We start from the raw sequence: 23,625 nt of genomic DNA on the forward strand, positions 1-23,625 counted from the left end.
GAGCAGTTGAGTGTTAAAATTTAATAGAAATCCTTGAGAAACAAAGGGAAAATAGAGAGCAGACCCAAGAGAAGAGCACTAGCCTGCAGTCTATGCACACATGCTGCAGGGCACACCAGAGAGCCAATGGCCTTGAGAAGGATGCTCCCTCCCAGCAGCCCCACTGCCCCCACAACAAACTGGAGCCACACTGGTACCCGTGGACTCTCTGGAGCTGCAATGTGCAAGCCTGAGGTCTCCTGCAGGGCCTGTTGCTGGGGGAGAGCAGGATGTTGGCACAGACATTCACAAAGGATAAAACTGGGCAGTTTTACTCCCTGCCAGGCGTGAGGACTGGGGACTTATCTCCAGGGGCCAGGCTGGAGCAGGGCAAGAGCAGGCTCAGCTGCCAGCAACTCAGGACACAGACACAGGCGAGCAAGGGCTCAGCCTGTGCTGACTGGGGACAAGGACAGGCTCAGCCAGCCCCCACACAGCAAAGAAACCACCATGTCAGGCTTTTAGAACAGTCTAGGACAAAGGCCAGATAACCCCCACTTCCTCAAGCTTTGTCACTTGTTTTAGAAAATGAAGTCACACAGGTCTCCTCTTTGCCTAGGAAAACATCTCTACAACCAGCACCAAAAAAGTGTGCAGTGCAAAGGGCTCCCACAGTCCTTGCTCTACAGAGCCAGCTCCTGTCTCTTCCTTTGAGGTAGGTTGATGTGTCCCCAGGGAGGGACGGTGGCTGCTTGGTCACATCACCAGGGCAGTGTCAGAGAGGCAGCCAGCAGGTCTCTGGTTGGCTCCATCAGTGCACTTGTTGAGAGGTAAGCTCTGAGTAGGGCTGGGCTCCAGGCATCTTGTGAGATCCTCACCAGCTGAAGGGAGGCATGTGCTGCAACAAAAAGGAGACCCTGAGCTTCTTAGGGACAGTGAGAAAGAACCAAAAGGACCATAGTGCAATAATCATCTGCTATATCACAACACAAGGACTCAGAGATAGGGCTGCCAGGCTCACCTACTCCATCTCCCATTCCAGGCAGTGCCACTGACCCCAACAGGAATCCCAATATCAGTGGGACTGCAGGGTCACAACTCAGTCTCCCTGTCTGTGTGTAAACCCAACACCACCCTGACCTCAGCACAGGAACAGTGATGACCTTTCTCTCAGAACCAGAGACCAGGGGTGTACCTCCCCTTCACTGTGTCTCTCCCAGACAACCTCCAGTCTTCCACCTCTGCAGGAAGCTGTCAGTAGCCCAGCTTTACTCAGGGAAGCTGGGAGAGTGCAACAGACCTGGAGGCCTCACTGTTCCCCCAGCCAGTGCTGCAGCTAAGAGCCTCTGTTCACTGTTAACCACATCAGTGTCCACTGAAGTGATACAAGTTCCAGTGCAGGGAATATCTTGCCAGCATGTTCTGACCATGACAGCTCCAAGCATCACCTAATCTGGCTGTTCGGAGCATCACTCCCATCTAAGCTGGGCCTACAGTGCCAAGGAGACATGCCCAGTTGCACAGACATCATGCCAGCTCCATCTGTTGGCTCCTCAGAGAGCAGAGGCTTCAGAGCCTGCAAACCAATCTGCTCCTCTCCCCTTAATAAAGCTGCTTTTTGGGCTGCCAGTTTTCTACCAGGACATCAGTCCAAAAGCCACACTATGAACACCATGAACATCACAGCCAGTGCAAACTCACCCCAGTCTGCCCAGTTCCAGTTTGCTGAAGCCATTTGATTGAATGCTACTCTTCTGGAGGAAGAACGACTTTGGCAATGACCACTGTGGTAGGAGAGGAAGACAACAGAATGGCTATTTAAATCATGGCAAAAATCCCTCAAGCCTGCTGTGCTTTGCCATAGGCTGCCCTAGAGAGCTTCAGCTAGAGCTGCCTCACTGCTGCGCATTATCACTGCCACCAGACTGTTCCCAGAATAGCAAACAGAGCAATCTTTGCTCTCTGCCTAATGAATCCCTCTGCTGAAAGTGGGAGTAGAGCATCTCGAGGTCAAAAGAGTGGATTTCTTTCAGAGTAGCATTCTGCTGTAAGGCACAGGAGTGACAGACAGAGACAACTCCCTCACAGAGAGGAACAGTGGTCAGGACAAGTGCCAAATATGTAGGGCTGTGCCCAGTGCACCCAAGGATATTCAGATGCAAAACACTTGCAGATCTGATAATACTGTTCATGACTTCATGTTTGTGGGAAATAGGGCAGCATGGGTTTTTCCAGACTCTTGGAGCCTTGGCAAAGAAGGAAGAAGGCAAACGGGTAAGACAAGAGCCAGAGGAAGCAGAGCAAGCAGGATCTCTACCCAACTCTGTGCAGGTAAACAACCATTCTCTGCCTACCTTACCCACAGTTATACACACCATTTGGGCCAAATCCGTCCCTGCCCCAGTGTGGTACCCTTTGACACACCAGTTCTTCAGCAGCTCCAAACCTAGGAAGTGACAGAAGACAATAAGTGAGAACAAACAGCCAGGTTTACAGAGAGTTAAGCCTTCCCAGCTCAGGGCATGCAAATATGCTGCGCTGACCACACAGAACATGCTATGCAATAACACTTGAACACGTGCCTGAGCGCCAGCAAACACGGGGTAAACCGAGGGCGTTCACCCTTTGTACGAGCAAACATCAGTGCGTGGGCTGCTGCAGTGCTTGCCTTCCTCCCAGGGAGCCAAGACATTGCTTGCAGCAGGCTCAGCGAAACAGGAAAACTGGGGCAACACAGGATTTGCCGAATTAGACCAGATTGGCTGTCCCCCTGAGCCCAGTGCCTGCCAACAGCAGTACCTGATTTGGGCTGCACCGGTGAAAGTTCCCACCGTGCAAATGTAGAGCAGCTTTGCTGACCCCTTTCCCAGAGGAGGGCAGCTCAGGCAACCTCCTCCTTGCACAGCACAGATCAGCTGCAGCATCCCAGTGCATCTCCACCCTTCAGGAATCCATCCAGAGCTCAAGATGGGCTGAGACTTCAACCCTGACAGAGGGTAAGACTGGAACAAGCCGAGATCCTCGCTGGTATGACTGGAAGGGACCAATCCTCCCACCACACACAAGACACGGTGCTCCAGAGCACAGCAAGGTCATTTTGAAGTAGAGCCATATGTTCAACTGCAGTGAACAGACTCCACTTTCTCCAAGGCTTCCTGCTAGCTGTCCCCACTGCAGCCAAGCACCCTGCTCTTTGGCCAACTCAAAAATATTGAGAAATCCAGGACTACTCCCATCCTGTTTTCTTATTTAAGGACCTTAGGGTCATAGCAGAAGGCTAGGGTGACTTGAGAATTAAGAACCAGCAGAGCAATGGCTAGTCCATTGATGCTGTTCAGCTGGCATTACTGTTCTCTGTGGTAATCTTTTCTATAAGGTACCAGGAGAAATCCTTGCTGTCCAAAGCTTGTTCCTTGGTGACCTTTCAGGAAGCCCCAGAACCCTGTTAAAAAAACCCCACATGTTGGGGGCCAAGGGGAGCAGGGCGGCTCAGATGCCTTCTCCTGGGTCTGTGCACCAGCCTGGGCTTTGCATTTTGCTGGCCTGGAAAAGAGGAGTGCTGCATGGAACACAGGGGAACAGGAAGGGGATGGGGGAGAGTGAGTTCTGCTCAGAGGTAAAGAGCAGTGATGGGATAGAGGAAATCTGCTCGCCTGGCTTCTTTGGGGAAGCTGGAGCACTGAACCAGGACCCTTGCCTGAGCAGCAAAGTTCAGGGCAGCACTTCAGTGAGGACGATGACAGAATCTTTCTTCCAGTTGATGGAAGATCATCCAGCAAAGATATTAGCAAGGCAAAGGATGACACATGCTGACAACACAGCCAGAGAAGGCTATGATGTTACCATCTCTCCGTGAAAGACTGTTACTGACCCCTTTGATACTTGCTTTAACACCAATGAAAAGCGACAAAAGCATTTTTCTTCTTTCCCTCCTTGACAGCCAGGTGAGGAGCACACATACAGTCAATGCAGTGGAGGGCCAGCTCCTCCAGAAGCCTCTCCATCTAGATCAGATATTGGATGGAAAGCCCTGAGCCACAGTCTCTTTTTATTTTCTCTAACCCTTCATGCTGGACCTCACTGACTCTCCCCTAAACAGTTTATGCTGCTGCCCTGATAGAGGCAACCCTGGGTGAGAAGGAATTGGTCCGGCCCAGCTATGCCTCATTAAAGGATAATGTTTTTTATTAAAATACAGAATTGTGTCCTGAAAGGATGGAAATGTTCAGGAAATGTTCTAGTGTTCAGGAAAAATTTCCATTTGTATGCTGATTGTTTTTCATCAATTAGAAAGCTGCAGGAGACCGAGGAATAGGCCCAATTTTTCCTTCACAGATCACTTGTCAAGAGCAAAGCCCAGCAAATCCAGCTGTTTCTCCATCAAAAGAGAACAGAGAAACACAGTAAGAGGCCAAAGCTAAAGGTTGAAGACAAAATCCCAGTCTGCTTCATGCCCAGGGCACCTAGAAGTGCTGGTGCTGTGCGTACCAGAACAGTCATCACCTCTCATCAAGTCAGAATAAGCTTTTTGTGATATTTGAAGCAGTCTGGGAAGGTAACACATTTCCTGGGGGTTAGCATGCAGGCAGGCAGCTCCCCCTCAACATGCATAGCTCACAAGTCTCCCACGACTGCTGGCTGGCAGCCTGCCTGAGTCAGGTGGCTGTGCCAGGCTTTGGAGGGCAGTTACCTTTGTGTCTATTCAAGTAGTATTTGAGCTCCCACTGGGTCACCAGGATGTTGAAGTAACGGGGCTGCTCGAAGAAGCGCAGGTACCGCATGGAGATGTGGCTGGGGAACACCCGCTCGAACTGCCCGCGCCGGGAATACTCATCCTCTGTCTCCACCAGGATGCGGACGTCATCTGGAGTCAGGATGTCCAAGACAGAAGAATAAAAATCCTGCAGACAAGAGCAACCCAAGGTCAGGGAGAAGCATCTCTCAAGCAGAGGTCTCCACGTGTCTGAGATCTTTGGGACAAAGGCCACATGGAAACTGTGGAAGGAATCTAGACTCTATGGTGACACCAACGCTGCACAGAACTGAAGAGAACACCAATTCTGCAGCCCAGCCTCTCTTAAATACACTGGCAGGAGGCACACAAGGCCAGTGGCCCTACTAACTCAGCACAGGGGTCAGCTGGCAAAGGCTGTAAGAGCTGTACAGACACGTAAGGAGGAGCAGGCAGTGCTCAGACTCTGTTTGGGGACCGGTGGGTAATGTACCCCTCAGCAAACATCTATTTTAATGTACAGATGAGTCAGTGAGACTGTGGCTTAAGCAAACCCAGTTTATTTCTGACCAGCTGTCTTGTAACCCACTGGAGCGCAAGTGCACCCTATCATTTGGCTGACTTCAGAGAAGAGCACAATCTGAAGAGGGATAGACATGTGGGACTGGCTGGGACATGGGCTTGGCATGATAATGCAAGTAACAGAGGAGGCTGTTTTGTACCTGGTCAGGTATCTTCTGCATCAAGTAATAGGCCTTCTTCATCTTCTCTGCTCTCAAATGCTCAGATATTGGCTTGGACTTCTCCTTCAAAGCACTGCCCAGACTGAGGACACAAGAGAGACAACAAAGCATTTAAGCAGAGAAGACAAATTCCTGTCATGGCAGAGCTGCTCTACTGAGCAGCAACTTCTGAGAGAGTAATGACAGCCTCATGAAAATGACATGGAGGAGAGAACACTTTCTCCAAGGATTTCACTAGTTCCGAGATCAGTAATGGATCCACGGCCTTGTGCACCAGCACAGAACCTGGGAAGGATGTGGGCAGGGAAATGGAAGGACTATGCCAGCTTCTCACTAAGGCATTTCAGTGTTCCTTCACTCAAAAGGTGAGCCATCACCTCACACTCACATAGGATGCAAGAGGGTCAAAGACACACCATGATGTGATTCACAGCACATGAAGCCTGGTGGGATCTCATCTTTACATCTCACTTGGAACACAGCTTCCTAACTGCAAGCACAGGCATGGGGGTACAAGTACCCAGTACTGGTACTGTACAAGGAAGAAGAGAATTCTTAGATCAAAAACTTCCTCTGGCAATATCAAAGTACTCTCAGGACTCAAATTCAGCCACAAGCCAAGGGAAGTCCTGGCCTTTTGTACTGCCTGACCAGCAACCATCTATTCTAAGTGCCAACTGAATGATTTGGGGATGCCAGAATCTGGGAGACACTTGTTGAAAACCTTTTAGCCCATCTATCAATATAGTTTTTTGGGGTTTTTTTCTTCTGCTGCTGCAAAACTTAGTAGTTGTGTGCAGATCCAAACAGGGAGAGCAGGACCTTGAGTCTGTGCTGCATGGTGTTTGGACAACATGAAGATCTACTGGAATTCTGCCCATATGCAAAAAAAAAAACCTTTCATATGCTTCCCAGGGCAGGAAATACAGTTAAACAAGTTTGCCTCTGGATGCAAGAAATCTGGTAGTACATCATCTGAACCATGTTAAGGATCCACTTAATCCCCTGCAGGTCTTTCTGAGGACACCTGCCCTTCTGCACTTCCACTGGAAGTGGCAAACCAGCATGTGATCAAAGCACCGCAGACGAGCTGGTGAGAGCTCCCCATCTGGAACAGACCCATGTTCCAAGCTTCTCCACTGAAGGCACTCAGAGGGCAAGAGTCCCATCTTCTGGCATGCCCACACATCACTGCATGCTGGTGCTTAACCCAGCAAGCTGATCCTTCAATGACATATGGCCAGCAGCCATTCTGCTGGAAGGGAACAGACTGGTTTCCTTCCAGCCATCAGGTTTGAAACCAGGACAAGCCCTAGCTGTGGTGAAACACAGAAGTATTAAGGGTCTGGCTGGACACACACCCAGGAATTAGCATTCTGCAAAAAACAGCCATGTTAGTTGTGAAGTAAGACTGTGCACACCTCCACCCACAGGTTGACAGCATGTGACACCTGCAGTCCTGCCTAAAGAACTCATCACTCCAGCACTTGCAAAATAACAGGTGCTCCTCTTGCTCCAGGCAGCAGCATATCAGTTCTGGTAAGTCAGAGGGTAAGTGGATCCAGCCCCAAAAGAGCCAGCCAGTCCTCCAAGCAGACAGAGAGGCAGTGAAACTTAGCATCATATTAGTTCTGGCAGGGGGAAGGACAAGAGAGCACGACTTGACTAACTGCAGAGCAAGCACAAATTACATTTGCCTCACTTCCAACTATGGACCTGCAGAGAGGCCATAAATCCTTCTGCTTTGGAGAGACCACAGGAACCAGATACTCAGGCAAGGAGGCAAGTTCTTTGAACCCATAGCTGAAACACCAGCAAGCACAGGCTCTCAACAGCTAAAATCCCACATTTGCTGGGCTCCAAGCAACCCCCCCAGATGAAATCCCTCAAGAAAAAAGCCTGCTTCTCTGACAGAGAAGGGGGGTAACCTGTAGGTAGAGCCACTTCTTGTCTGTGTCCTTGGAGCCACACTGTCCATGCTGGGCAGAACAAAACCAGCGAGGTTGAGGAGGTCCCGAATCATCTGGCCCTTGATGCTCACATCCAGTGGGGAGTTGGAGTGGAGGCTGCAGAGAGGAAGCATCACAGCAACCTGAGTGTTTGAATGGAGGTGTTGAGCCCCATGGCCCCAGGATCAATCCCTGGGTTATCACTGATTGGGACACAAACACCAGCCTGTCCCTTGCCTCGTGAAACCAGCTGTAAGACACTGAGAGAAAAATCCTGACAATAGCGCTTTGAAGGGGTTAATAGAAAAAATAGTTAATTTTTTTCCATCTCTTCCCAAGTTTGCTAGAAATAGTCAAATCCATCCCCAGAGCCCCGTGTACATGGCTCTGTGTACAGCTCATGGCCACCCACTCTCAGGCAGGAGGGGCCGTGCTCGGTTACACTGCAGCTCCCGGCCCTGCCTGCACAGCCGACACCACAAGGCCGGATGCGGTCAGGAAGTGAAGAATGGTGCACGAGGCAGTGGAACTGCTGACTGCTTCTGCCCACGCAGAGAAATCTCTGCCATCACCCGTTCTGTACAAGACACATCCCTCCTTGCCTTCCTTTTTTAACATACCCTTCCCTGGCTCTAGCTGGAGCATGCCCAGAAAAGCTTTCTGAACTGCAGATGAATGTTGCTTTCACAGACAGGGAGGGCTTTGATTCCTGCAATCTGGAGAGGGAGGCTTCAAAGCCCATGATCTTTCAGCGCAGGCTACAGGGGACATGGCAAGCCAAACTTACTTTGTAGTAAAAGAAAGGCCATTATCCACTCTGCTGTGGCTCAGAATATGCTTTACCTTGGGGAAATGTTGACTTCTAAGATCCAGGGCTTGAGGTTTTCATCCAGCATGATATCAAACCCAAACAGCTCATGGCAACAATACGGCCGGCGCACGTACATCTTCACCAGGCTGTTCACGTACGGCTCAGAACTGCAAGCCAAGAAAAAAATGCTTGTTTTCAACAGTCAGACAGACAGCAGAGCTCTGGCTGTTCACAGCACGTGTTGACAGTTCTGGAAGTGTAATGCAGCCACGTGCTGCAGGAGCAGGGGGGCTGAGGGACCAACACAGGCCTGTGTGTTGCTGCTGCCTCACCACATATGGATCCAGCACTGAATCCTGCGCATCCCTGCTGTGTCAGGCAGCATCCACCTCTGAATACAAGATTTAATCTGCACCAGGGACCATACTCTCAGGCTCCCAGGCAAAACAGGGGAACTGGTGGCAAGCTGGGCAATTTTGGGTACACTGCACCTTCCTGGCACCTTCCCGGTCAGGGAAATGTAAGGTCTATTTACCCACTGCAGCTACTGCAGGAGCATAAGTAACAGGATGAAAGGAGGGATCTGCAGAGAAATACCAAAGCCAACAGCAGTAACACCATTTTGGTTAAGAGCAAAAGGACCAGGCTGAGAGGGGACTGGACAGTCAAAAGGATCAAGGTGCCAAGGTGCACCTCACAGACACACAGAGTAAGGGGTGCCAAGACTCACGCAATGATGGTTTTGATAACGATGTCCTTAATCTTCTCCCAGATGGCCTCACTATTAACTCCCTTCTGGGCCAGGTAACTCCAGAGAGCCTTGAGTGCCCTGTGAGAGAGAAAGCAAAGGAGCTTTTTTTTCTCTGTAGCTATGGGGATTTTTGAAGGAATTTTGAATAAGTTAGAGATGGGATTTTTGAGTTCAGATGATGAGATTTTTTTTTTCTTCTACATAGGTAGGAAAGGTGAGTTTGGTTCACATCTTTACTGCATGGTTCAGAAGGTCATAAGACCTCTAGTCACAAGACCTTTTAAGGATTTATTGACTAATAAAACACTGCTAATAAGGATATTTATGTTTTTGACCTAATTTTTAAGTATTTAATCTTATAGACTCATTTTGCAGTGTAAGGTTTCTTAGCCAATCATGTTATGACACACAAACTTCACTAAACTCTAAAACTATACATTTTCTTCCACTTAGTTTAACGTGTCTCTGTTTTAAGTTATAAATCTACATTCTCGCTTCTAGCACTCAAGTTCAGAAGCTTATCCCAAGGTCTCAGATCAAATCCTGTGTTTAAGCTTTGGCTTACAGGCCCAAAGTTCTCAGAATTCCTTGCACTTCAGATTCCAATATGTAGCCCCTTGCTGCTAGTGGTGAAAGCAACAGAGGGGAACCCTGACAGTGCTCTTCCCTGACATGGCAATCCTCCTGACATCCTCAAACCTCTCAGTTCCTAGTTACTGCTCTCCCCAGCCTGGCCCCTGGTTTTGAAGGCCCAAGCTACTAGGAACATGAATCTGTCATAGACTTCTCTCAGCACAGTCCCAAATTAGCACATGAGCAAGGTAAGTCAGGCCCAGATCTTCCTTTCCCTCCCCCTCCATGTCCTCAGCAAACCTCCCTTCCTGCAGGCCTTCCCCCGCAGCACTGCAAAGAAGCTCAGCAGGAATCCAACAAGACCCCAAAAATGTTTCAGCTAAAGCCACTTCACTGAGGCTTCAGTGATTAAAAGAATTTCTGAAAAATGTGGTAACAAGATGGTATGGGGGAGCATCTATGCTTTTACAGGAGTTTCCCATACCACACTGAGTGCTGCAAGCTACTCTGACACTGAGCCAAGGATGCTGAGATATTTCTCAAATGAGACCATGTGGCTAATGGCCAGGAATCCAAAGGTCACGCTTCCTGCATACAAGATGGAGTGGATTACAGCCACACTTATCTTTAACACAGGAGCAGCCAGCATTCACTTGCATGCAAGTATGGGAAACCCATACAATCCCACCTCCATGCAATTGCAACTGCTGAGAGGCAGCAGACCCTGCTAGAAGTCCCAGTGGAGGAAGAGACCACTGTGGAGCAGGTGCAGGTCTAAGTGATCTGGCCACAACCAAACATCTTCTGCAACTCCCTTTGAAGTGCAGTAGCTCTTCAGGCTGAGAACTGAGAACTCTATCCTGCACTATTTTTAAAAGGGTTCAAACACCACCACGGAATCAGAGACAAGTTCCTGGGGCTTGCATCCATTCACCCATGGGACAGCAAGGAATGGGAACTCCTGCAAAATTGCAGCCCTCCTCCCAAAAGCCTAGAAATGGCACCACTGCTCCTATCCCCACTGAAATAACACATAGATTAACACATAATAGCACATAAATTAACAGTTTTGAACCAGAGCTGTCCCCTTCTCGCCTCTACTGCAAAGTCAAGAGTGAGGTGGGCAGAAGCTCCCATCTAGCCAATTTAAGCATCACCCATTCAATACCTAACAAAAGCCAATCAGAGTCTGCTTTAACCACATCCCATCACCCCCACAACAGGGGAAGGGGATGAATGAGCAGAGATGAGTGCAGCGTTGGAAGCAGGGAATGGCACAAACACAGGCAGGATGGACAGCACTTTCAGCTCAAGCAGTAGCAGACAGGATGAGTCACAAGCCACAGAGACCATCCAGATTCCATTGACACTAACTCATGCTAAAATCACTCTGTTCTTTCAGTTTTCCAAGTGGGAGCAGATGATACAGAAAGCAAGTTCAAGTTTTGGGTAAGAATACTGAAAAAGTCTGACTTAATGGGAAATAGAAAGAGTTGCCTTGTACCCTAAAAGCAGCACCTACCATTTGTGTCCCTGACAAGCAGTCTCATCTGAGTTGGATTTGTACTCCGTGTTCTTCTTGTTCACACTGTAGTTGGTCAAGTGCATGAACTTGTTGCTGAGGCTATCCATTGAGGAGGAGTACCTGGAGAAGGCAAGAGGAACACAAGCTGTCCAAGACTGAAGGGGCTGTCCCCAGGTCAACGAGGCAGGCACAAACTTTGTTCTCATCCCAGACCACTCTCAGCCATCCACCAGCCCTGCTGCCTGCAGCTCTCTGTCCCCACAGACCCAGAGCTAATGAACAAAACATGAGACAGAACAAGCTGCCTTGAGATAGTGGCATGCAATCCCACCCTCACAGCATATCCTCAAGAAATAAAAGCCAGAGTATCAGTGAGCAGAAGCACTGATGGAACTGCAACAGCCTGAGGCAATACAATGAACACTGGAAGAAACATGTCAGTTTCTGGTGTGCCAGCCTTTATGCAGAATGAAGCACAGATGATGTATTTCAAGAACTGCTTTACACTGAGCTGATCTTTCATTGGGAAGGTTGGATGTAGGCAGCATCCTCTCACACTCCCTTTCAACAGTCACCTGCAGCGACCTCCACAGTGTGTGTGTTTCCACAGTGCCTCTTAAGCAAGCAAGATGCAGCTTTAAGCATCACCTTATAGGGGTTGACTCCCTCCTGCCCCAGCCAAGGCAGGTACCACAGCCACAGGTGCCTGGGCACCAAGGCAGCCCCCAGCAGGTCTCTCCTACAACCTACTTGCAGCTGGCAAAGCGAACCAATCCGTCCTTGAACAGGTAGACCCTGAGGGGATCATAGCAAGTGACATAAACATAGATCCTCAGGTCAAACTTCTTGCCACCAATGAGGTAGGGTTTGTGCAGATATCTGCAGAGGGAGGTAAGCACATAAGGGTTAGGATTTTCATATGCAGGAACATCTCTAACCCCCAATTCAGAAACCCTGGCAAAACAAGGGATCTATACAGAAGCCTTTTTGCACAGCATTTCCAAGTTAATCACATTGCAGACAAAATGAGAGAAGAAGAGCAGCTCTCCCATTCACAAGGAGCTCCTGCAGCACACAAGCAGTGTTTCCTTCTGCTCAGTTCCATTTTGAAGAGATTTTCCTCAGTTTTAAGGCACAGTAGCTTTTCCACACCCACAACGCTGATCACAATTTTCAGGAACATCTAAGACATGCAGTACACCACAGATGGTTTTGTACAGTAAGCAGAAACAGTTGGGTATTTTAATCCAAATCATTTGATTATTCATCCCTGAAGTTCATGATTTTCCATAAGGAAGTTTATCTCTTTGCATGGAAAGTGGACAGGCAGAACTAACAAGCAAACTCAACAGTTCCCTGTCTGCCAAACATTGCAGTTTTCCTGCTCTCACAAGAACCTTCCCAGAAAGCAACCTCAAATCAAGATGAACTATTCCACTTTTCTGCAGAAGAGGAAGGAAATTGAGAACACTGTTATTTCAAGAAAATCCTTTGACTAACATCTACATGCACTGAGGCTCTTACTGAATCATTCTAACTCCAGATAAGTACAGATAAGAACAAATCTTTTACAACTGCCACCTCTTCCCTGGGACTTGTCTTCCCACTGTGCTTTTGTGAACTGGATAAGGTTTGTTTGTCTCCAAGCATGCCAAGCCCCAGAGTATAGAGCAGTGGGAGCTGGATCACAGCAGAGCTGAAGCTGTCCACCTGCCAGACAGAAGCTCCAGAAAGCTTATGAAACCAAGTTGTGTCTGAGACCTCAAATATCCACATAGAGACAGCAGCACTCCAGTAAGCCCACCTGCAGCTGATGAAGCCAAGCTTCCAGCAGCAGAACAACCAGGCAGTCTCCAGAGAAATCTCCAGACGAAAATCAGGTACTTCTACTTTGCCACATACTGGTAAGGGCCCAGGATTGGCAAGAGACACAAGACACTAAGAGGTCCCAGGTTGTGTGTCAGCCTTGGTTTTATATTCACTCACCTCTGTACTAGCAGTGGTCTCCTTTTGGGGAGCTGGCTCCATTTGTGGATGACCTGGATACCCATGCCTCTTGCTGATGCTGGCTGCAAAACACAAACAAGAAAGGATCAGATCTTCTCCCTGCACGTACAAAAGGACAGAGTATTGAGTTCTGTTTTACACCTACTGGTTTCACAATCCATTTCTGTCGGCTAGCTCCTTCCTCCCATGCTTTCCTGAGCAATTTGATGTCCTGGGGCAGGATGAAGGATTGAGGGAAGAAATTAAACTCCTTTTTCCCACAGCGAGCCTGCATCTTTAACAGGTTGCGCCACAGACGGTCCTTCCTTCCAATTTGAAATGAACCAGGGAAGTGGTTTAGCTGGAAAGGAACACAGATGCTATGAGATCTCTCTGCTCCCCAACTCCTTGCCCACCCCTTCCTGCTCCCTTGGCAGAGGAGACATCCTTTCTGAATACAGTGCAGGGTAACAGTCTTTGCTCCCCTCCCAAGATTGCACCCAAACTGATTCCACCTATTCCTGAAGCTTTGCAGGGACAAACTGCCTCGTTTAGAGCATCACAGCTCTTCAGAACAGGCAGGGACTTGTGACAGATACCAAAGCTTTGGTCCCTTGCAGGTTCTCAAGCCATGAGCCACAGCTGACTCTTTGTGATCAGAGAAAGGTACATGCCCTTTACTGCATTGGCAGTGAGGGCATTGTCCCTGCCCCTCAGTTCTGCCAGAGGGAGGACTGCATTGCTTTAAGCAGCAATGATTGAATTCAGAGAAGCTCACAAATAAATACAATTTGGCTACAGCCCCAGTCCCTACAAGAGCCATCCTCACAGCAGAGATGCCCATGCAGCCATGCCTGTCTCTTGGACTCATCTCCCAGTTCTGGAAGGAACACTGCAGGGACAGCTTGCACAGCAAACACCTGGCCCTGAGGAGAGGGGCACCCAAATTGCTTGCAACACACTCTCCATGCACGTGAAGGAGGTCAGCAAAAAACAGCCCCTACCTTTTGGTGCTCCCTGATGGCTTTGAAGCCAGGGGATTTCATGTGGTGGCCCCAGCAACCCAGCCAGTCACTGCTTTCTGCAGGAAAAACAGAAAAGTCCATGACCAAGTACCCTGCCACCCATAACATAACACCCTCTCAACCCACAGCACCCCATCTCCTTGGGCTAGCAGAAGCATGCCAGGGATGCTGCACAGTTATAGCACAAAGCACTCATACTTGCTACTGCAAAGCTGCCAAAGCAAGAGCTGAGTAGCATCCAGTTAACAAAGTGGGTCATATCATTGCAAATATGACTGGTTGCAAGGACCTGAAGAGGTACAGGGTCAAAGGAATGCCTTTAATTGCCCATCATTCTGACTTCTCTGCATTACAGCTGGCAAATTAAGCAGTTGGCTAATGAATGCTGTCCTGCTGAGGGACAGGTAGGTGTGCCCTAACCACTCAGGACTTCCTCTGCCCTCCATGTCTCATTACAGCCCCAAAATAGAATGTGCAGAGGTCTCCTGACACATGCAGAAGTCCAATAAATACTTCCAGGAGATTGCATTCCAGAGTATGGATCATAGCTGCAAATGCTCAGTGCTTCTCCTACACATCTCTTCAGTGACAAGATTCCCAACCCTGATAACTCTGGCTATGGTCAGAGAAGATGCCTTTCTCTTCAGTACATGGGTAAAAGGAGCAGCAGTGCTTGGCCTGGCACTACATGAGGGCCAGCCTACTCAGAGTGGCAAGCCAGAGCAAATCTGCCTCACATCTGCCTCAGTTCCTGAGAGCCCAGGAGCAAGCCCTTGTAGCCTATGCCAGGAGCAAACCAAGAGGCAGATCAGGCCCTGCTGGGACCCACAGATCTTGGATAGTGCGGGTCAGACAGGCAAAAATGTGAACCCAGCACCCTGCAGTGCCAAGCCTGTATTGTTTCTGCTCTGTTTTTTGCAGGCATTCTGCCTTCTTGTGTACAGGCACTGGAGGCAAGGAAGGACACAATGTTGCCTCCCAACTTACTTTTGCTAACTCTGAAGTGAGACCTGCCAATGGTTTGCTTCACTATGTTAGGCGTGACTCTGCACATTTTCCATCGCAGCAGCTTCCTCTGCTCCCAAGGCAGCTTTTCCACTAGGAAGGCAAAAAGTTAAAGACTGAAGGAAAACAAACACAATACTTGGATTTACTACAGCTGCATTCTTATGGTTTGCTGCACAGGCACCAGGCCTGTAGACAAGGCTGCATAGCCCTCGTTGCACAACTGTCATGGAGCAGAAAACTCCACAGCTGGGGGAGATCCAGGACACTGGAACATTTAGTGGCAGCCTGAGTTATGCTCCAGACAATGGAAGTAACAGTCTACTGCAGTCATTTGGATGTCACAGCAGTGCTGGGTCTCATCATGGGAAGGGTAAAGGACAGCCACTGCCAGCCAGCTCCAGGCTGTGTGTTGGCACCACTTGCTCCCTAATAATGGGGTGGCCACTCTCAGCTTGTGCAACAGCAGAGCCTGGCTTACCTGTCTCATCCCGAGTACTGAAGTAGATAGTTGGAGGCACATTAGGGAATAAACTGCAGACAAGAGCTGGTTTGAGCACTTTGTCTTGAGTCTCAGCAGGCTGAGCCAGGCACTCGATGCAATTCCTAAGAAAGATGAAGCAGTAGGCAGCTGGCTAAAAGTGAAAAGTAACAAAGGAAGAAGGAATCCGGAAGGAGCCTTAATCTGGGTATCAGGAATTTGCACCATCATTGCTATGTGGTGCAAGCAGTGGGCACTAAGGTCAGTAACTCAGTCTGCAGCAATGAGGGGATGAGTCTGCAATGAATGCACATGACAAGTACCCACTGTGGGGCTTTTGATTTTCTGGGGCAAGGAGTAGAGTCTTTTACATGACAAATCCTATAGTCCAAGGGAACAAGGGGTGGAGATTGTAATACACATTATCCAACTGTTGCAACCCCCGTGGTTTTGTTGTGTTGCAGGGAAGAGGGATGGAGTTTTACCCATTAAATGTACACCTTAAAACAGCAAGCCCCAATACGTGGAAGGAGGGATAGAATTTGTAATGTTTCTATCAAGGTTGTGATGAAGTGAAAAGTAGGGTTTGCAATGAATGTATATATTCATATATTCAAATATATGCCACTGAAGCCAGTGGAAGAAGCCAAACCAGAGCAATCCAACAAGGAACAAAGAGCAGCAAAGGAAAGGAACTACCACACACTATTGCCAATCTCTCTGAAGGGACTGAGTGTAGCTTGTCACAAAAAAGAATTTGAGACCAGGCTGAGGGAAGAAGAGGTGTTTTATCAAAGTCCTTGGTTTGTTTGTTTTTTTTTCTTTTCAGTACTGAAATCAATAATTACAAGTTTATTAATTGGCAAAGGATTATATTGGTTAACAGCCTCTGGCACAAAACTGGTTTTGCCCACACAAACTGAAGGCAGGAGACAGCTGCAAAGGTTTTGAGGCTGGGCCAGCACACAGCCTGCACAACACCCCTCCCTCCTTGCTGCAAGAGACAGTTAGCCCAAACACTGCTTCCCCCATCTTCCCCAGAGGCCAACCAGACACATCGTGCCAGAAACAGCTCCTGGGCCAGTTTACATCATCTCTGCAGGACTTTCACAACCACATGCTGGTTTCACACACCCAGAGCCCTGCAGCACCCTAAGGCTCAACACTTGCTCACAGAAAGCCTTGCTTGTCTCCCAGATTAGTGATGACATGATAGGAAGCAGCAAGTTGCCAGGCAGATAGCAAAGCCTGAGGCAGCCTTGGTGCAAGACCAGCTCCCACTGCAGGATGGGCAAAAACAGATCCAACAAAGGTCAGCCAGGAGTCATGAAGGCAGGGCTCAGATGACCACAGGCTGACCAGTGCTCCCCAGACAAAGACTCTCCCAAAAATTAAAAAAAACCTCAGGCTCCAGGACTTGTTTCTGGGATGCTATGCTGAGACATAAAACTCCAATGAGCTTTTGCAGTCTCTGCCCCAGGACACCTCCACTCTGCTTCATCTGCCGGGCAATGACACTGCAAGAGCACAATTTAATCCAGTAAACCTAGCTCAGCAACTGTCAGTGCCAGTGAAATTAAGACCCCTGTTTTGCTGCAGTGGATGCACCCTAAGCACTTTACAGGCTGCTGCCTGTAGCAAGAGAGGTAGTTCTAGTCTGCAGGGTAGCAAGGAAACTTCCTTTGGCTGGGACATCTGTTCCTGTCTTCACTCCTTTACCCCCCATACTACCATCTCCTCTGTCCCCATGGAGGGCAAAGATGACAGAATCACAGAATATGCTGATTTGGGAGGGACCCACATGGATCACTGAGTCCAACTCCCCGCCCTGCTCAGCACCATTTCCAAGAGTCACACCATGTGCCCAAGAGCATTGTCCAAATGCTTCCTGAACTCTGTCAGGCTGGTGCTGTGGCCACTTCCTAGGGAGCCTGCTCCAGTGCCCAGCCACACTCTGGGTGAAGAACCTTTTTCTAATATCCAACCTAAACCTCCCCTGACACAGCTTCAGGCCATTCCCTAGGGTCCTGGGACAAGTCTGGGAAAAATACACCAAGTTCAGTGCACTGTTTACAGCTGCTAACCTGGATGCAGGAGCCACCTTGCTGTTGGACAACACATCAGCATCAGAGGAAGCATCCGAGTCACCTGCGGGAGGAAACAAACTCAGGTTTTGTCTCTGTGAGGAGTGAATGCACACAGAGATAGGGAGAGAAGAGAGGAAACAAATGCTGCAGGGGACAGAACCTTCCAGATACCCCAAATCCTTGGATCTGGCTTTTGCCCACCAATTGGGGTCATAAAAACAGGGAAAGGAGCAGAGCTGACAGCCCTGCACAGAGAGGAGATGTGCAAGTTCTGGAGAAGGACAGTGGTGAGCCCTAGCTTGCTCCCAGAAGGAACCCATGCAGTTCCTCCTTGCTGTTACATCACTTTTGGGTTCAGTACATCCTGAAATGGCAGCATGAATGTAAAAAAGGAGGGCAGCTGTGCTGACCCCCAGCTCCCAGACAGCTCCTGCACTCCCCACATTGAGGCATGGAGCACAGCCCTCCCTGGGGTACCAGCACTCACTGTCCTCATACTCCTCTTGACTGCAGCTCTCATCCAGACCATCAGGAAGTTCTTCCTCTGCTTCATCCTGGGGATGGCTCAGCTCCAGCAGTGCCTTCTCAGCAGTAGCGCTGGGACAAAGGACATAACATCAAAAGCAATGGCACATGCTTTCTGGGGCCAAAAACCCAGAAGCCCATGAGGCAGCATGAGATAACATGGGCACTGCCCTCTCCAGTGCTGATGTACAAGCAATCATCCCAAGCTAGCAATATGGAGAGGCCCCAGACCACGCTGAAAAGGAACATGTTCCAGAGCAGCTATAAAGAGGAGGAAAAAGAACACCCTCTCCCAGCAGGAGAGCATGAGCTCCATGTCCTCACACCCTCTACACAGTATTAGCTCTGTGTTCTTTTATGAACCATGTCTCTGACTAGGAAGGCCTGGTTCAACAGCAGGCTTCATTCAACATATGTGCAGAGCTTCCCACTGCAGGAAGGCCCCCCCAGCTGAGGAGAACAAACTAGAAATGCCACACAGTAATTCCAGGCTGTGGTTGAAGGAGAAGGTGGAACAGCTTGGAGCCATCCCAAGTGCCTGCATCAAGCTGGGGGCAGCAGGAAGGTGCCCCACACACTAGGATGCTGCAGTTGGGTTTTGCTCATGGACACAAGCCTATGGTTATCCTTATGGCCGCCTCAGGAAGAGTGCATCCTCTCCCAAGACACACAGACACAATGGCCAGCCTGGCACATCCTGCTGCACCCTCCCTCCTCCTCCTGCCTCTACTTACTTAAGCTTTCCTGAGACCACAGCCTGGGCCCGCTTCTCTTCTTCCTCCAGCTGGATGGTGGACACCTGTGCTGCCACTTCAGAGATGGCAGCAAAGTGCGGCGGCTCTGTTCTCGCCAGGTGGTCCCCGGCACAGAGAGGGCTCCGCAAACCCAGGGGACAGCAGCCGGTGCTGCAGTCGGGAGCGCTGGCACGCGAGGCCAAGGGACGGACACTGATCCGCCCAGCGCGGGCAACGGCTCCACAGGCGCCCCTGAGGCTCGAGCTACTGGTAAGGCCATGGCTCCCCAGCTCCAAGCTCAGGGGAGCAATGGTTTCTTTCTGGGTGGATTGCCTCCTCCTGCTGTTCTGGTTGGACAGGCTGCCCACATTCATAAGGCCAGAACTTTCCACTTGGCACCCAAAGCCTCTGTGTGTGGCAGCCTGAGTAGGTAGCTGCTGCACAGCCTTCAAGAGGCTCTTCTCCGGTGCCTTCTCTTTTGAGCTGTGAGATCTCCCCTCAGCATCCTCCAGCGAGCACTGATCCTTCCTGAGGATCGCACTGCTTGGCACAGGAGTATGGGAGGGGATTTTGTTTTTCTCTGGCACAACATTGGTGTCCGGCACTGCCCTGTTGATCAGGCTGCTAGGGAAGCTGTCTCTACTATCCCCGGAGAGGGACCATGAAGCAGCAAGAAAACTTCGGGTGTTTTCCACCTTTTTCATCTTCAGTGACTGTAGAAAAGGCACTTTAGCACTGCTTGGCCGTAGGAAGGAGTTGTTATTGAGCACTGGTCTACAGGAGCTGGCAGCCTGCTGACCTGAGCCGAGGGCAGAGCCTTCAACCCCAGTTCCAGAGCGCTCCTCTGCCAACAGGCAGGGCTCCATCAGCAGAGAAGACATCACCCTTCCCGTGGCAGAGCCAGCATCTGGAGGGCTTTGGAGGCTGTCTTCAGTGGGCTGTGCATGGCATAGTGATGGCGAGCACAAGAAGCAGGATTGCTGCAGAGGGATCCCTGAGGGCAGCAGGATGCGATCCTGGAAAGCGCTCGCATATCTCTTCTCTAAATTCCAGACGGGTTTTGCCTGCTGCTGAGCGAGGCGCCAGGGCCAGCAGGGCTGAGGTCTTTCTGCCGGAAGGCTGCCTGACTCCAGCCCAATGCTCTTCTGCTCTTTGGGGACAAGATTAGCATGGTCTGGTCCTGCAGACGCCATGTAGAGCCATAGCACTTGAGGCACAGTCAGTCATCTACAGCAGCATCTTTGCTGGCCTGAAACAAAAGGATAGCATGAAAGACACTGTTGTCCTGTCAGGGCACAGCACTCAGCCTAATGCCACATGAGGAAAGCAGGGTGAGCTGCTTTTCCTGCACGATGAAAACCACATTTCCCATTTACTGAGCTTACCAAGAGTCTCTGGAGACAAAGTCAAAGAATGGCTGGCATCTCACATGAAATCAGAGGATGCAAAGAACAATGTAAAGAGAGCCATCTGCAGGAAAGCTTGTGCCCTGCAAACACACAGGGGTGCCTGACTACCAGGGCCATGGGGTAGCAGCTCCAGCACAGTCACCCTGTCTGCAACAAGAGGCTGCCTGCCTGGGACCCACATGGCAGCTGGAACCCACTCCTACAGCTCTGTGTCTCCAACATGAGCCTCCTGACTCTGCCACAAATGCCAAAATATCTGCTTATTTTTTCTCCCTGCTCCTTAAAGCTTCAGCTCAGTACATTACACGATTAGATGAGAACCTCAGCCTGTGTTTTTAAAAGGAACATGTTTCTCACTCTTGTAGAAAAGCTTAGTAAGGGCTAAAGGCTTCCTATAGAGCTCAGGACTGAGAAGGCAGCAAGAACGAAATGCAGGGCTGTTCTAACATCAACACCTCTGTTTCCAGCAGAGACTGACAGTACTGTGCACATACATCTATCCCCACTGCAGTCCTTCAGAAAAGTCTCCTGCAAGGACCAAACTGGCAGACCACAGAGCTGCAGATATAAGGGTCCTGAATCTTCCTAGAATGAACTATTGCACCATACCTGCAACATTCTCTTGCCTGAGGAGAAGGGAAAAGAGAAAATAAACCACTAGCCAGTTATTGCTTTAACACATGCCTGGAGGGCCCCTGGATACAGCTGTGATAAGAATTTGTATTCCAAGCAGGCTGGCTGGTTCTTCCACCTAGCTCTCACACACTTGCATGTTAAAAAAAAAAAAGGTATAAAAAGAAGGATAAGCAGTGCATCAACCATAACACTCTTCCTTTTCTTGCCATACACATACACATTCCTGTCTCACTTGAAAGACAAGCCTCAGATGCAGCAGTTAAAGTGTAGCTTGGAGACCCTGAGGTTGCTCTGTAGCACCATCACAGCAGCTCACACCACCACAGGGCTGGGTCAGACTGACCTACACCTGCCAGACCTTCTCAACCTGTGAATCAGCTCCAGTTTCCAGCACATACCAGATCAGCAGCATCTCAGCCAGAGGATGTAGAAGATGGAACATCCCATGCAGGATCCGATAGGAGCTATACATTCTCAAGGAGAGCTGCTACCCTGCCAAGCTCTGCAAGGAAATATGGAAAATGCCGAGTCCATAGCACACCCATACATCTGCATTGCTTGTTAGTGCTTATACAGTCAAGCTGAGAACTCCTGATGAGGACAAGGCACCTGCATCCCAGTGGGAGCTGCAGCCCAGAGGGGCTCCAAACCCCAGGGAATAGAATCCCACAACTGAGATGTACAACACTATTCCATTGCTACCCAATCTGCCCCCAGCAGCAGACCTGGCTCTGTTGTGACATTCACAGCGATTAGCACAGAGCGACGAAGCTGTGGCTCAGATGCCGTCACCTGCCCAGCTCAAATTTCCACCAGTAAACAAGGGAGCGGAGCTTGGCTTGCACACACTGCCCACCCCAGCTCACAAGCACACTCGGACCACAGAGTGACCCTAGCACACCAGTGAACACAGGTGTTAAAGAGCAAATTAAAATCCAGGGAGAATGAAAGTGTTCCTGCTTAGAGGGTCTGTCACTGCGGCGTCACCACCTGCACTGCCGGTTTGGCCATGGCCTGCACTCTCACCCGGCTGTGAATGACCTTGTAAAACCAGCCTGAAGTGAAAGCCATCTGTAGTTCATCTCCACCCGGCTTTACAGCTATCAGTGGATCATCCTGCTGTAAAAATAAAAGTGATGTGGCCTAATGAAGCTGTAACAAGGGCTGTGAATCTTACAGTCAGCTTATTCACAGGTGTGAAAATGCCAGCAGAAGTCCTGTGTGACCCTGATCTGCAGTAAGTGACAACGGTAGCACAGATGTGACAGACACAGGCCCGGGGGTGCTGCTGACAGCTGTGGATGCCACAGTGGAGGTCTGGCCATGGCACAGCCTTAGCTAACACTGCCTGGAGCCCAGCCCCACAGTAGCAGACAAAGATGTGCTGAGCTTGCCCCTCTCTGGAGCAGTTTTGTCATGGAGTTGCAGAAGTGTCTGGGCCAGCAGAGGGGAGGGGTGTGCAGCAAGCAGGAGCTGCATAAGAAAGCTGCAGGGCCTTTAGCATAGCTTTCAGGTAAGGCCAAGGTTGGCCAACAGCTAGTCACCATCACTGTTTCCCTGTGGAGACACAGGAGCTCAGAGATAGGGGCAGGAGGGATGAAAGGAAGATGCCCTCACAGGAGGCAGGCCAGGATGCATCCAGACTGACAGCACCAGTCCATGGTGCCTGTCCTTCCCTCCATTCACACCTCCTGCATGCCAGCACAGCCAACTCTAATGTCCACCCGAAAACTGTCTCCCATCCTTACTGCAAGGACAGCTCGACAAAGCAGCTGCTGAGCATCCAGGAGGCCTGATGGAGATGGAGGGAGGCACCTTCATATGCCAGGCTGTGGTCACAACAGGACAGCAGCTGCCACATCTCTGTAGCTCTGGGTAGGAACAAAGTCACCTGCCCCAGGGTAAATCCCTGCTGGTTACCAGCAGGGAAGTTTTCCCTTTATGTTTAATTCAGCTGGAGTTTTGGGATGGACGAAGGTAACAGCTTGATGCAATTCCTAGTTCTGCCAACCCAACTCTATGAGAAACGAGCTGTTCTGTATCTCACAATGGCAATAAAATAACACTCCTGAAATTTTATTGTAGAAACATGAGCTAGGAAAAGCCCTGGGTGAACTGGCCAGGCTGGAATTCAAACCCAACCAAGAAATTAATGGATTTTGGCTTGGACTTACTGACACACAATACAGAGGCCAAAGCTGTCACTGTTGGAGTGACTGTACAGCTGCACTTGCTTACAAATATTCTGCCAGCACTTTTTATTGCCACACAGCTTCTCGCAAGTGCTGGGATGTCAGCTGGAGCGCTGCCACAGCCTGTACAAATGTGACATCACTGGAGCACAGGGCCAGCATGTGCCCCAGCCCTGCACACCCCAGCACACAGCAGTCAAAGCCCTTTCTTCCAGCCTGAGCCCTGCTGCAGCATGTGTTCCTCTAATGGCAGCGTGTCAGCTCTCACAGTCCTCTTCCAAACAGGAAAGGACAAGACCTCAAGAGCCCCGGGTGTGCACATCATCCCACTGTTAGAAGAGTTTGGCTGTGGAGGTTATTTTAAGTGCAGCTTGGTGACACACTTAAAATAACAAGAGCTTGTAAATGTATGCACTGCAAGCTGACCTGATAATGTGTTGTCAGCCACACACAGCCTAAAATCACAAGGAAGAGAGATTAGA

General features: G+C 49.8%; 1 protein-coding gene across 4 annotated transcripts in view; it reads right to left on the reverse strand.

The window, feature by feature from the left end:
- The window catches only part of TTLL4 (tubulin tyrosine ligase like 4), a 27,001-nt gene continuing 3,376 nt past the window's right edge, over positions 1-23,625 (reverse strand). For 2 of the 4 annotated variants that reach the window (XM_064434794.1, XM_064434795.1), the window contains exons 2-19: positions 18,907-20,155; positions 18,135-18,244; positions 17,645-17,708; positions 15,561-15,685; positions 15,062-15,172; positions 14,054-14,130; positions 13,216-13,410; positions 13,050-13,132; positions 11,814-11,942; positions 11,061-11,183; positions 8,945-9,043; positions 8,247-8,381; positions 7,383-7,520; positions 5,434-5,536; positions 4,670-4,880; positions 2,355-2,425; positions 1,681-1,763; positions 1-877 (exon numbers count right to left, since the gene is read on the reverse strand). In XM_064434794.1, the coding sequence (XP_064290864.1) occupies positions 736-877; positions 1,681-1,763; positions 2,355-2,425; positions 4,670-4,880; positions 5,434-5,536; positions 7,383-7,520; positions 8,247-8,381; positions 8,945-9,043; positions 11,061-11,183; positions 11,814-11,942; positions 13,050-13,132; positions 13,216-13,410; positions 14,054-14,130; positions 15,062-15,172; positions 15,561-15,685; positions 17,645-17,708; positions 18,135-18,244; positions 18,907-20,099 (3,192 nt within the window). In that variant the 5' untranslated portion in view covers positions 20,100-20,155 and the 3' untranslated portion in view covers positions 1-735. Of the gene's footprint in view, positions 878-1,680; positions 1,764-2,354; positions 2,426-4,669; positions 4,881-5,433; positions 5,537-7,382; positions 7,521-8,246; positions 8,382-8,944; positions 9,044-11,060; positions 11,184-11,813; positions 11,943-13,049; positions 13,133-13,215; positions 13,411-14,053; positions 14,131-15,061; positions 15,173-15,560; positions 15,686-17,644; positions 17,709-18,134; positions 18,245-18,906; positions 20,156-21,349; positions 23,491-23,625 lie in introns of those variants that run through there. The other 2 variants (XM_064434793.1, XM_064434796.1) reach the window with 2 other exon arrangements.

Source organism: Passer domesticus, chromosome 10, assembly GCF_036417665.1.
Source record: "Passer domesticus isolate bPasDom1 chromosome 10, bPasDom1.hap1, whole genome shotgun sequence".
Taxonomy (NCBI): Eukaryota; Metazoa; Chordata; class Aves; order Passeriformes; family Passeridae; genus Passer; species Passer domesticus.